Raw genomic sequence first — 13,933 nt, 5'->3', positions numbered from 1 at the left:
CCAAAAAAGGTGGGGTGGGGTGGGGTTACTGGTTTACGGGGATAGGGTGCAGGTGTGGGCTTGGGTAGGGTGCTCTTTCCAAGGGCCAGTGCAGACTCCTTAGGCCGAATGGCCTCCTTCTGCACTGTAAATTCTATGATTCTATGAACACTGCAATGAATTTACTGTGAAAATCCCCTGGTTGCCAAATTCCGGCGCTTGTTCGGGTACACTGAAGGAGAATTCAGAATGTTCAATTCACCTAACAAACACACCTTTCAGGTCTTATGGCTAGTCCCGTTCAGTTTCTGGTCAATGGTAACCCCCAGGATGTTGATAGTCAGGGATTAAGTGATGATAATGCCATTGAATGTCAAGGCATTCAAGGCTCTCTTATTGAAGATAGCCATTGTCTGACACTTGTGTGGTGCAAATGTCACTTTCCACTTGTCAGCCCAAGCCTGGATATCATTCAGATCTTGCTGAATTTGCATGTGGACTGCTTCACTGTCTGAGGAGTCGCGAATGTTGCTGAACATTGTTCAATCATCAGCAAACATCCCCACTTCTGACTTTATGTTGGAAGGAAGGTCATTGATGCAGCAGCTGAAGAGGATTGGGCTGAGGACACAACCCTGAGGAACTCCTGCAGCGATAACCTAGGACTGAAGAACCACCAACTCACCCTGCCAGGTTTAAACATTTGTGTACATGGACACCAAGGTCCCACTCTCATCTACACGTTTTAAAATAGTGTCATTGTCACTGTTTTTCTATATTCGCCCTCTCAACACACATCACTATACAATCTCTGCATTGGACACCTGTAGTCGTACATCTGCTCATTCCACCTTCATGTCTATGTCCTGAAACCTATAACTATCCTCATTGTGATTTGCTACTTTGTCAAGTTTTGGATCACCTGCAAACTTTACAATTCCTACAGTCAAGGTAGTCAAAGTAGTTGCCAAAAACTAAAAAGTTTATCCTTAGGGAACACCACAGCAAGCCAGTCTGAAAAATATCCACCCACCACTAACCTTTGTTTCGAATCACAGAATTCCTAAAGAGCAGGAGGAGACCATTCGGCCCATCAAGTCTGCACCGACCCTCTGAAAGAGCACTCTACCTAAACCCAATCCCCCACCCTTTACCCGCAACCACGTCTAGGGGCAATTTAGCAAACCCAATCCACCTAACCTGCACATCTTTGGACTGTGGGAGGAAACCAGACCATCCGGAGGAAACACACACAGGCACGGGAAGAATGTGCAAGCTCCACACAGACAGTCATCTGAGGTCGGAATCACACCGGGGTCTCTGAAGTTGAGGTAGCAGTGCTAACCACTGTGCCACCGTGCTTCTTCTGACTGAACTAATTTTAAACCCATAATATCACTTTATTCCATGGTCTTCCATCTTAACACTAAGGTCAAAGCTTCACATATGTTTACAAGGCAGAACTTACAACCAGTTCTACTTGCATTCAGTATAGTCTCTTCCACATTTTAGTGGAGCAGCATTCAGATAAGCCATATTGCCTCAGAATTCCTGGAAAGCCCACATAACCCATGAGTAAGCTTGTCCAGTCACAACTGGTGAATGTTGAACACATCTATGTACACCCACACATATGGGGCAGTCTCTTGTAATTCCATGGTGCCATAGACAAGACAGGTTCTGATGAAGAGAAGTCTCACCTTAATACCCTCCTGCTGACAATAGAGCTGAAGGGCACTTCCGGTCTCAGAAAATGCTGACATATGCAAGTTATAAGCTGGTGATCTTCGTTCCCGTTCCTGCAGGGAAGAAATAAAACTAATCCGATCCAAGTTACACCAATGAAGAAAATAAAGCCTCAGTCCAAGAATTTGAGATCTTAGTATAATATTAAAGCTTTGAAATTTATTAACTGCTGTGAACTCGATTTCATACCCAACATTTTCGCCCTTTTTGTTCTGGTACTCTCCCATTCCCAACAAACTCGATAATGTACTGATTGGTTGTAAAATGGGAATAAATATCAAAAAAGCTCTCTTAGCTTCATCAAAATAATATTTATGTTATTGGTCGTAATGATAAATATTAAAAGAAAAAGATCCCACTATTAGTTAGCGATCACAGTGGAAACATAACTTGCATGAGCTTAGTTCACATTCGATGAGTTTACATAATATCAATAATCTTTATTGTCACAAGTAGGCTTACATTAACACTGCAATAAAGTTACTGTGAAAATCCCCTGGTTACCACCTCCCGCCGCCTGTTCGGGTACACGGAGGGAGAATTCAGAATGTTCAAATAACCTAACAGCGCGTCCTTCGGGAGTTGTGGGAGGAAACCGGAGCACCTGGAGGCAACCCACACAGACACGGGGAGAACGTGCAGACTCTGCACAGACAGTGACCCAAGCCGGGAATCGAACCTGGGACCCTGGCGTTATGAAGCAATAATGCTAACCACTGTGCTACCATGCCACCCAATGTCACAGCAATCAACAATCTTCAGCTCAGGATCACTTGGTAAAACATTTTTGTAGATTTAACAACGATCTGTTGTTTAACAGAAGACTTCATGCCAGCTACCATTTTAACTATGTTTTCCGTACTTACTTTACAACTTGCTTACGGAAGAATGGCTGCTGCTGAAATGAACCAGATGAGAAGCAGGGATATTGCAACTAAATGGATTTCGGTGGTATCATGCTCAAACGTGGGGTGTCTCCCGAAATGATAGACAAATAATAGATCACATGAGCTTCAACAAAAAAATAAACACAGCTTTCGGGTTAGTGTTCCTGCACAGTTTTGAAATACAAGTCTGCACCACTTGTTAAAAAAAATTCCAATGCACCAACATTAGGCCAATGACAAGCATTCTGTAAACAGATAATGGTATCACAATGTATGAGGCACATACCACAAAGCAACCTTTAATGCAATCGGTTACATGAAAATGTAGAACTGTTTAAAAGAATGATACACATGAAGGAAAGCTTGTATTCTAGATTTTGTGAGTTCACTGAGCTTGAGCTTTCTCTGATTTTTTTTTTTCTAAAGCAGTTGCTCCATGTTCATTAGTTTCATTTCTTTATTATGCTTCCCAACTTCTGTGAATCTCCCACACTGGAATGTGCGTGGAATGCATTTCAATCAAGTGCAGGAGGGTACGGCTATGATGTGAAGCTCCTGGCATGCCACCAGAATCTTCAGAGTAAAATAAAAGGGGAAAAATTGCAACAGGAGTGCGTTACAAACCGTAATGTATATGGAGTATGATAACTGAGGCAAGCATAGACTCACTTTGGTGAATGGCTTGATGAACAGTGCAGGATTATGAAACACTGACGATGAATGCAATTAGTAGCAAAAACAAAATAGTTTTATTAAGTGCAAAAAAAACACGTTAAATTATAACCTATTCATATAAATTATAATCTATTTGTACATTTCATTCTCTCACAATTTGTCAGAATATATTACAAAAATTCTTTGACATCAAAAATCCAGGCAGTGAAGCAGCTTCTCTTTTCTTCTGTAGTGGAACAGCTCCACTTTAATAAAATGCAATGCTCGTTAGTGCTGGAAGACATGTGGCTACACTCGAGATTACTGCACCAACGTTCTCCTTTTTGGTTCATAAACCTCTGCTCCATTTGACACTTTACAAATGGAATGTCTTACTTCAAGCTCCAAGATTCTGAACTCTAGCAGTTCATTCTGGTCCTTTGCGTCTTGCATCTCGTTCTGTAGCCTAAGCTCTTCGAATTCCAATTTATGAATCTGTAAAAGAATGTAGAAGCATACGTAAGGACGTTGCAATTTATCTAATATCACAACTCATTTGGTGCCCAACAGTTTCCATTCCTTTTTGCTCTGGTACTCGCCCGTTCTTAACAAACTTGATGGTTTATTGATTGAGGACCATCATCTTGATGGTTGTTAACATCAAGATTTCAGCAGACTGACTCTACCGCCCTTGCAGGTCTCTCGTATGCATAATGATGCAGATTCTACTATTGGAAGCTTTGAGGCCGAGAGTTCTCACTGGGTTGTCCTTCTCTTAATCAACGCAATTCAGCTGAAATTGGCTAAAGCAATGCTAAAGTCTGCAGAATTTCCCACAATCTCGTGCTAATTAAAAAATTGGAGTAAAATCTCAAACCCACCCCACCAACACAGTGCACAGTTTTGGTTCCCTTATTTGAGGGAAGATGTAGTGGCATTGGAGGAAGTTCAGAGGAGGTTCACTAGATCGATTCCAAAGATGAGGGGTTTGTCGTATGAGGAGAGATTGAACAGTTTAGGCCTATACTCTCTAGAGTTGAGAAGAACAAAGAACAAATAAATGTACAGCACAAGAACAGGCCCTCCGGCCCTCCAAGCCCGTGCCAACCATGCTGCCCGTCTAAACTAAAATCTTCTACACTTCCTGGGTCCGTATCCCTCTATTCCCATCCTATTCATGTATTTGTCAAGATGCCCCTTAAATGGCACTATCATCCCTGCTTCCACCACCTCCTCCGGCAGCGAGTTCCAGGCACCCACTACCCTCTGTGTAAAAAAACTTGCCTCGTACATCTCCTCTAAACCTTGCACCTCGCACCTTAAAACTATGCCCCCTAGTAATTGACCCCTCTACCATGGGGAAAAGTCTCTGACTATCCACTCTGTCTATGCCCCTCATAATTTTGTAGACGAATGAGGGGAGATCTAATTGAAGTGCACAAGATGCTAAAAGTTATGAATAAAGTAGGCATGGAGCTGATGCTTCCTCTTGTGGGGCATTCTAAAATGGGAATTCATAATCTAGAATAAGAGGTACCAAATTTAAAACAGATGAGGAAAAAATACTTCTCCCAAAGGGTTGTGAATTTGTGGAATTTGTTACCTCAGAGTGCGGAGGATGCAGGGACAGTGAGCAAATTTAAGGAGGATTAAACAGATTTTTAACTGGTAATGGGTTGAAGGGTTATGGAGAATGGACTGGACGGTGGAGTTGAGGCCAGGATGGGATCAGCCATGATCACATTGAGGGTGTTAGGCTCAGGAGGATAAATTGCCGACTCCCACCCTTAGGTCATGTGTTCTAGGAAGGAGAAGCTCTGGCTGATTTCACAATCCAGCTCTTGGCCTGTAACATTGTCGGTAGCAGATCCGGAACATATCAGCCATGACAGAATGGTGGAGCAGACCCGATGGGACGAATGGCATAATTCTGCTCCTATATCTTACGAACTTAGGAACAAAACTATTCATGTCCCAATTTTGAATTAATCACCATGAGGGGTTTCTGCTAATGGTACCCATTTGTAGGACCCCTTCATAGAGGCTCTTAAAATTAAGCTTTTCTGAGTACTTGCAAGTTTTAAAAAGCTTTTTAAATAACTTTCTTAATTTACTAAGAAACTTGAGTAATGTCCAACAAAATAATTGGCAAATGATTCTCATTTTCCTTTAAAACATTTTCAGTTATTTAAGATTGGGTTATTTTCAGGTGATGAACTCTGACTAAAATACTTTCTTTTAATGATAAATCCACTTGTATCTGTATTAATAAACTGCACCATATTACCAAAGGTGTCAAGGATAATGTTTCAAAGGAAAAATTTGCATTCTAAAATACTGCTTAAGTGCGCCTATTCAAATCAAATTTTGCAATCGGCAGAAAACAATTGTGTTTGAGCGGAAATTTAAGGAAGAAAAAAAAACTCCTCAATGCTTTGAGATTTTGTCAAGTAGTTAAGATGATTCAGGGATCTGATACGGTAGTTAAAGATAAACTATTCTCCTGGTCGACGTGTCTGGAATAAGGGGGAGGCAAGCTTAAATTTAGAGAACAGGCTGATCAGAGTAATGACAAGAAGCATTTCTTCACACAATGGATAGTGGATATCTGGAACTCAAAAAACTAGGTTGAGTAAAAATTTCAAAAAAATCTGATACTGAAAGAAGAGCCAAGGCAGGTAAATGGAGCCATGGTTTAAGTGAATAGCAGAACAGATCCAGGGGCTGGATGGCCTAATCTTGATCCTATCTTCTATAGACCTGTTTGAGTAGCTCAGTTTTTGACAGTTTCTGAACGTTTTGCACTGTTTTGAAGCTGGTGGTAAACATTTGCACCAAATACAATATCAAAATATCTCCTCTATTTGAAACATGTGTTCTGACCTACCGACGTTTCATTTCTGTGCGATGATTTCACCTCAGCACAGTGCACTTTGTTTCCAGAACACACAGGTCTTTGTGCTTGCATGTTCAGTGACAGACAATTTAAATTGAATTTGTCAACCTCTCATTTGAATTGCTTTTAAACAATAAAAAGTAAAGCAAGTTCAGTGAATAATGTCGTCCTCACTCAACGCGAGTAGAGAGGTGAAGAAACAAAAGTTAAATTGGAAGAGCAGCTGTTATTACTAGTTAAAGGGAATACTAGCAAGTATTCACCAATAGAGGCTTTGAATGATTCCCTTCAAACGACCAGAATACCAAAAGGTTGTGCAACTGATCAGGACATTCACGTGGTCAGAAAATGACCCCAGCTGAATGCTTCTAACGCAGGTAGAAATGGCAGGCGAGGACAGCGGCATAATTACGGAAGAGTTTTGGGGACAATTGTTACAGAAGTCCTGATTAAGCAACTTTTAAAGGACAGGATTAGTGTGACAAAAACAAGGATGTGTCATGAACAGTTCATTAAAAAGGTATTTGCCAGATAGGGAAATGCACCAGCTTACAGAGGATGTTAATTGTCGCTCCTATCCCATGATTCTACTCCCAACGCATGCATACATAATGCACAATACATTTCCTTAGCCGTATCAAATGGATCTTGTTGATGGAACAAATTTAAACTGACAGAATGTGTTGAAGTGGTGAGTGCGGTGGGATTTCAATCTGTCGCCACTTTCACTGAAAGTAATCCTGACTGATGGTCTCTAGGTAAGGGGACTGAAGTGTTTAAAAGTACAAGCTAATTAAAATCACAATTATGTTTAAAAATTGAGCTTACAGACATTAGAAGCTCAAATAAGCCACAGGTCAAACTGCCTCATTTTCGCACCATGCAAGAAGGATCCATCTGCTGTCAAAGCACTTTGAAAGTCCTTAAGTCATGAAAGACACTATATAAATGCTATACTATATTGTTCTTTTCATGGCAATTCTTGGCAATGAAAAATGAGGAGAGATGTAAAATTGGCCGTGCTTCGTCTATTGCCCATTTTACCATATTTCACAAAGTCAAAATGCTCCCCTAATATCAGAGGAACAAAGGCAGCATTTCATTATACGGTGCTCCGTCTGCTCTTCCACTAAAGGACTAGCTGCTTTGGAAGAAATATCTTTGCAGGTGAGGGCAACAGGTAAAAAGAGACATCCACAAGGATCATTTACATCTGTTATCGGAGGTGACAATTTTAAATGCATTCAGACAGGGAAGTGAAAAGGATTCTGTTTAGAATCACTGTTAGTACAAAGACTATGGGCAAAATTCTCTGGCCTCTCTGCGGTTTGTTTCTCAGCAGTGGGAGGGAGCGCGCTGCTGGCCAGCGGCAGGATCTTCAGGTCCCGTCGCTGTCAATGGGATTTCCCATTGAATCCACCTCATGTTGCCGGGAAACCCCCAGCGGGGGTGCACCGCTACTGGGACCAGACGATCCCACTGGCGTGACCAGCAGGAAGATCTTGGCCAGCATTTACATGACTGTTAGGTTTTGGAACTGTCTCTTAAAATGGAGTAGTAACAGGGATGGTGTGACCTGCTCTGACTTCTGTGCAACTAAAAGCCTGGGTTGCTATGGGGACAGAGAGGGCTGACGTTGATTTACTGGGACTAAAGTGCGAGACGTTCACATCAATTGTTGGGGCAGGATATTTGTGGATTCGCACTGCACGTGGTGAACGAGAACCTGATGCAAAGTCCAACAGACCCAAAAGGTCAGTTTCAGTGTTATTATTTGAGGTTTTAAATCCCCTGCTCCATAAAATTGGTAAATCAAACATGTTTAATCTGTCAATGAGATGTTTTTTTAAAAGCCTACTGAACTGCTTTGATTGACAGGCCATCTGGTCATGGGAGAAAAAACCATGACCACCTGCTCCACAGTTTCAGTGGAGATCTTTGTTGACACTTTGCAAGCACTGTTATTATAGGTGAGATCATTTGAATATTTGGCTGAGTTTCAAAGTTACAAAAACATTATCTCAGCTGGTGGGCTGATTGACAGTTTAAAGAGGCTATTAAAGATTTGCTACCATTGATGGGCTGAATGGAAGGGGATTGTTTTCATAACAGATTGAATACTTGAAGAGATTTAAAATCTGTGAATGGGTTTCATGAATAGGAGTTTTTGTCACTATCACCTGTGCATAATATGAGCTACATGGGATTTTTAGCAGCTTCTTTTCATCTTCACATGGCTCCTGAGGTTAGAACATGGTAATGGCCTGTCAATCAGCTTCTAAAACAGCTGCAATGAAGTGCCAGATGAGCAAGGTGAGTCCTCTAACCAGAGTATCTTGGCAGTTGCCCACACCCATGGCCGCCTAAATCTGCTTCTGGAGTTGGACACCCAATGCTATCCCACCACTTCCCTCCCTAAAGTGAAAATTGTGTCTAACTTTATTAAACCTTTCAACTGAGGCAGCTCTGCTGAGTTGAAAAATCACACAACTCTAGCTACTTGCTAAGGTAGTGAAAATTCAACCTTTAGTGTTCAGGACTCAAAGACACGTGTTAGGAATGGAAGGCTTTGTAAATGGTTATATTTTAAACTGTCTGTTTACTTCCGTCTTGGAATTAGGGTTCTGGAAGATAGATAAATAGCATTTCCACCTAGCTCCAAAGCCCATCTGATTCATGGTGCCATCGATATGGGCTTAGAGAGATGCATCAATAGAACAGTAATGTAGGATAAGTTTGCAGGTTTCCTAATAAATCACTGAACATCAAGAGACAAGTCAGACTGCAAGAATCTGAAAGAGAGAAGGAGCACTAATACAAATGCCAACTCTATTAGTCATCATGCAAAGCTTGGGTGAGAGCTCACGTTCAGATTGAAGATTCTGAGTTCATGAAGATTTAAAGGAGGCTGGAAGATTCACACAGCTTGGGCTAAGATGGATGAAATCTCCAATGTAACCCTCACAGTAAAAAGTTAAGTTCTGGGAGTAGAGGTACCCCAGCTGGAAAAGGCAAAAAGGAAGCAAGCCAACAGGAGCTGAGAATGATTTTGGACTGTTCTTTTGGAGACTAAGGTATCCACCTAAGGGACAGGGTAAAGTATATCCTCTTTGATAATCAAGATCGTTTGCAACAGAGATCAAGCAAATACAATTAGCAGTTACAAAACACAGATGAAAGCGCAATCACTGAACTAAAGAAAATATAAATAGCAGTTCCCCGCTCTCCATTAACCAATGCTTTCAGAAGCGAGGGTGCTAAACATTGCCACAATAAATAACTTGGATGAGGCAGCAGAGAATTGATGGCGTTTCATAAGACGCGACCATTGGATCATGTACCTTTTCTAAAAGTTCCTGGTTACTTCTAAAAAGTAACTGTTTATCTTCCACCCATTTTGAGTCCTAAAATAGCGAGAGACAAAAAGAAAATGTATTACACAATTCATATGCAACAAATGACTGTGTGTTGTGAAGCATATGGAAATAGAAATGAGCTGAAGTTGAGCTGCATGATATTAGCATATAAACTCTGAACACGTTCCTTGCTTGGTATTTGAATTTGGGCATTAAACTGTTTTTCATTTGAACAGGTCAACTCTTCCCTGAAGTTAGCAGCCAAAGTTAATATGTGAAAAGATGTTGCATGCTAAAATTGCCCAGCACCACTCCAACCCCAAAACTTGAATAAAGATCTTAATTAATTCATAGAAAAATGTGGTTATAATAGATGTATTGTGATTTTAATTTCTCCATTATTAAAAAAAAATGTTTAATTAATTATTTTTTATAATTTAGAGTACCCAATAATTTTTTTTCTAATCAAAGGACAATTTAGCGTGGCCAATGCACCTAACCTACACATCTTTGTGTTGTGGGGCTAGGGCCCACGCAGACACGGAGAGAATGCCCCCACACGGACAGTGACCCAGGGCCGGGATCGAACCTGGGTCCTCGGCGCCGTGAGGCAGCAGTGCTAACCACTGTGCTACCATTCCGCCCCATTTCCCTATTAATATAAGCATAGTTATGACAATAAATCTTTGCAGTTTATTCACTGAAATACAAATATATTTACATTTGATACTGTATGTGCAAGAAGTAAAAAATTCATTAATTTTAAACAATGGTTTCAGCTTCCTCCATGACAAATGGTTAACTGGGTTTAGAAATTGTAGAAAGGCAGCCTTAAAATCCAGTCAGGGTTGCTGCCCTAGCCACAGTCACTAAGGCTAAAAGGATCTTTTTCAACTTGAAGCAGGGAAGGAAAGAAGGGGGTTTTAGTTAGTAGAACTATTTTTTTTGTATGCAAAGGAGGCTAGAAAGGTTTCAATAGAAAGCTCGACTTACACATCCAAATAAACGGAGGGAGAACATGGGAGAAAGAAAAAACATTTCACACAAACTGTTCAACAAACAAGAAAACTAAAATTATAATAAGCCAAAGGTAGGGCATCATTGCAGGAAAGAAAAATACAGCAAATTCAAGAAATTAGGAAAACACACATGCCCTTTAATGTACAACTTATTCAAACTATGTTTGATTTTAAGATTTTAACATGACCATTTGTACAGTTCTGATCATTCATCAATGCGATTGCTTAAGGATGGAGTGGAATCACTCTGAGGATCACAGTAATTTAGAGTGCGGATATATGAAGTAGGGTGTGGACCAAAGCACTGACACATTGTAAGTACATTATCGTACCCTCCACCTGTCTGGCCTAGAGATTTCACTACTGTAGCAAAAGTCATCAGAGAATGGTGTACAAGTCTAGAAGTGCACAGCAAAGACAATGAAGAACATGGCAGTGGTTAATAAGATTTCACATTGCCTTTTCCAATACAGCCTACAACTACAATGGGAACCGCCACAAGCACATGTTACATTCAATTAACTTAGCAAATTTTGCATTTAAAATTATACAAATTCTACAAAGTCTATTTTCTTCCATTCATCAAAGAAGTACGTCAGTGAAAAGTGAGCTTCCTCACTTCTCAACAATTTTATTTTTGCTAATATTAGCAGATGGATGTTAAGTTGTACCCTGATGTCATTCCAAAATGAGTTATTCCTTCAGACACCGGAAATAGCCAAGCAAGTAACAATTCAAATAACAGAAATTCACAATGATATACGTGATCCCATAAGGGTGCGTGTAAATATCTGAGTCACACATTTACAATGAATTCTGAACCAGTCATTATTTTCAGAAACATATACAAAGCACTTCATGTTCAGAACAATCTTCCGGATTATTCAGCTGACTAACAAGGCTGTAACTCCAGCATCTCGAAGAAAAAAAACAAACCAGCAAGGGTTTTCCCTGAAGACAGCCAGAATGCAGAGTTTAAATTAGAGCCTCTTCCACATCACAGAGAGAACATTATTTTCACCTCAAGGATGTAAAACGATATTCCCTGACAAAAAGGAATGTGCCATTTATAAATATTGCTGGGGTAACTGAACTCGACTGCTTCACTGGCATAGAATGTCACCTGCTGGCAATGCCAATAAGTAACTTGGGTAGAACTGATTGTCAATGAACGATGCAGGCCTGAGTTTGAGATACGTGAAACACGCAAGCAGGCCTCACCCATCAACAACACACACTAACTCAGATTTCTTAAATGGATCAATTTTTCAAAGCAACACTTTGGCTCTCTGGCAATGCTTCATATAACTTTCTGCCCCTCCACCACATGTTCCTTAAAATTCCACTAATAGTGTATGATGGAGGACTAATATGGCTACATGTCCTTTACCTTCAGCAAGTTTATTCTACATACAGCTCAGTAGAGATACAAACTCCTCATGGTTTTCCCCCACAACAACTGCTCCAGCTGTGTCCATTTATACTCTTTAGGAGGTTGATCAACAATCATCACTTGTATTCAATAAGGCAATTAGCTTAACAATGCAATTGCCAAAGCATGCATTTACTGACACTCAAAAGTCAACCCATTGACCAAGCAGGTTATATTCGCATAAATCCTTTTTGAACTCGGTGTCAATTATTCTGATTATCGGTGCTATTAAGCACTTTGAGAAGTCTTATTAGACAAAAGTTTTTTTTAAAAGAAAATTTAGAGCACCCAATTTTGTTTTCCAATTAAGGGCCAATTTAGCCTGGCCAATCCACCTACACTGCACATTGTTTTGGGTTGTGGGGACGAAACCTACGCAGACACGGGGAGAATGTGCAAACTCCATATGGACAGTGACCTGGGGCCGGGATCGAACCCGGGTCCTCAGCGGTGAGGCAGCAGTGCTAACCACTGCACCACCGTGCTGCCCTTTTATTAGATAAACGTTGCTACAAAACGTATGTGGTTTTAGTTTTCCAACTCTTAACATCCAATAAAACTCAAGAGATGATTCATGAACTGCAGACCCTTTTATCAGAGCTTATCCTTTTAAATCTCCAAAGCAAAAGCTCTCTGTGATATGCTGGCTCTCCTTTAATCACAAATCTTTAATTTCACAACCTACATAATGGCTTGGATTTTCAAATTTGGGTACATCTCTGATGGTCTTGCGAACCTTACGCATGTTTCCACTAACTTGTGTGCAGAAGGCAGGTTCTCATGTCTCCAATCAGCAGATATGACAGATCAGGGGCTGTAAGTAGAGCTCTCTGCAGAAAGGTTATTTTGTCACTTTACTTTTCATTTTCCCCAAATTATGAGGCATATGCATAGCTGCTTCTTTACAGTGCTGGAACACATTGCTCTTCTGAATTACATTCAAGAACCTCTGCAGTGACTGGACCATGGATCAGCCAGTGGTCAATGCTCAAATAGGACACTGGCAAAGATGCGGTGGTCAGATGTGCCCACTCATATACCCATATAAAGGTGCCTGAGGCCATTGGGTATGACCATCGGGAAACAGAGGGAGGACAGCAGTTTGGGGGAGTGGGGGTGGTGGTAGAAGGAGGTAAGAGAAAGGAGACAATGGAATATTGCATATCCTCAAAGAACAGTATGCTTATAGTTGCCCAAAATCTGTCCCAAATTAAATCAAATAGAGGAGGGACAGATCAAGCATACCATTCCCTCATTACTGTGGCCTTGAATTCGAGAATGACTTCACCGCCTTATTCTTTCTCAGAATATTAAAACTGTGGAACTCACTCCTTCATCAAACAATGTACGGATCCTCAAAAACCATGCTTGACTTCACTCAACCTATAGGCGCTGAGATGCAAGTCTGAAACCAATCTGGAACAGTGTAACTCGAGAACTATAATTCACAACCTGGCAACAGAAACCACAATAAAGACAAAGTTCTCTGATTATGCAAATGTGTTGTGTTAAGTATCATGTTCTGAATTGCAAAGGATGTGGGGGACGGTGCTTAATTAATGAGGCAATACAAACAAATGCTGAAAGTCATTTGCCGGAATTTTCCAGCCCCCCCCCGTGAAGGCGGCTTGCCATTGGCCACCGGTAGGATCAGCCAGTCCCGCTGGAGTCGATGGCAATTTGCATGGCTTGCCCGTCCCATCATTGAGGAACCCGGGATGGGGGTCAACTTCAGCGGGACGGGAAGATCCTGCTGGTGGGATAGGTCAGAAAGTCCCGCCCATAATTTCTTAACCCACTGGGTGTGAGGGTGGGGGAGAAAAATTGGAAACAATTTTCAGAATCAGGATTGATAGGAAGAGCGGCAAGGTACATACTTTTGACAAATTAAAACATAATTTCGCGATGTTGAATCGTGTTAAAACAAAATGTTGAAACTACCTGAACGAACTGGCGCAGCCTGG

General features: G+C 41.0%; 1 protein-coding gene across 1 annotated transcript in view; it reads right to left on the bottom strand.

The window, feature by feature from the left end:
* The window catches only part of LOC119963435 (janus kinase and microtubule-interacting protein 1-like), a 432,838-nt gene that overhangs the window by 76,027 nt on the left and 342,878 nt on the right, over positions 1-13,933 (bottom strand). Inside the window, exons 13-15 of the mRNA XM_038792562.1 lie at positions 9,504-9,566; positions 3,663-3,761; positions 1,680-1,778 (exon numbers count right to left, since the gene is read on the bottom strand). Of these exons, the coding sequence (XP_038648490.1) occupies positions 1,680-1,778; positions 3,663-3,761; positions 9,504-9,566 (261 nt within the window). The remainder of the gene's footprint in view (positions 1-1,679; positions 1,779-3,662; positions 3,762-9,503; positions 9,567-13,933) is intronic.

The sequence above is a fragment of the Scyliorhinus canicula genome, chromosome 3, assembly GCF_902713615.1.
Source record: "Scyliorhinus canicula chromosome 3, sScyCan1.1, whole genome shotgun sequence".
NCBI classification, from domain to species: domain Eukaryota; kingdom Metazoa; phylum Chordata; class Chondrichthyes; order Carcharhiniformes; family Scyliorhinidae; genus Scyliorhinus; species Scyliorhinus canicula.
The sequence above is the reverse complement of the archived record's forward strand: the minus strand, read 5'-3'. Positions and strand labels throughout refer to the sequence as shown.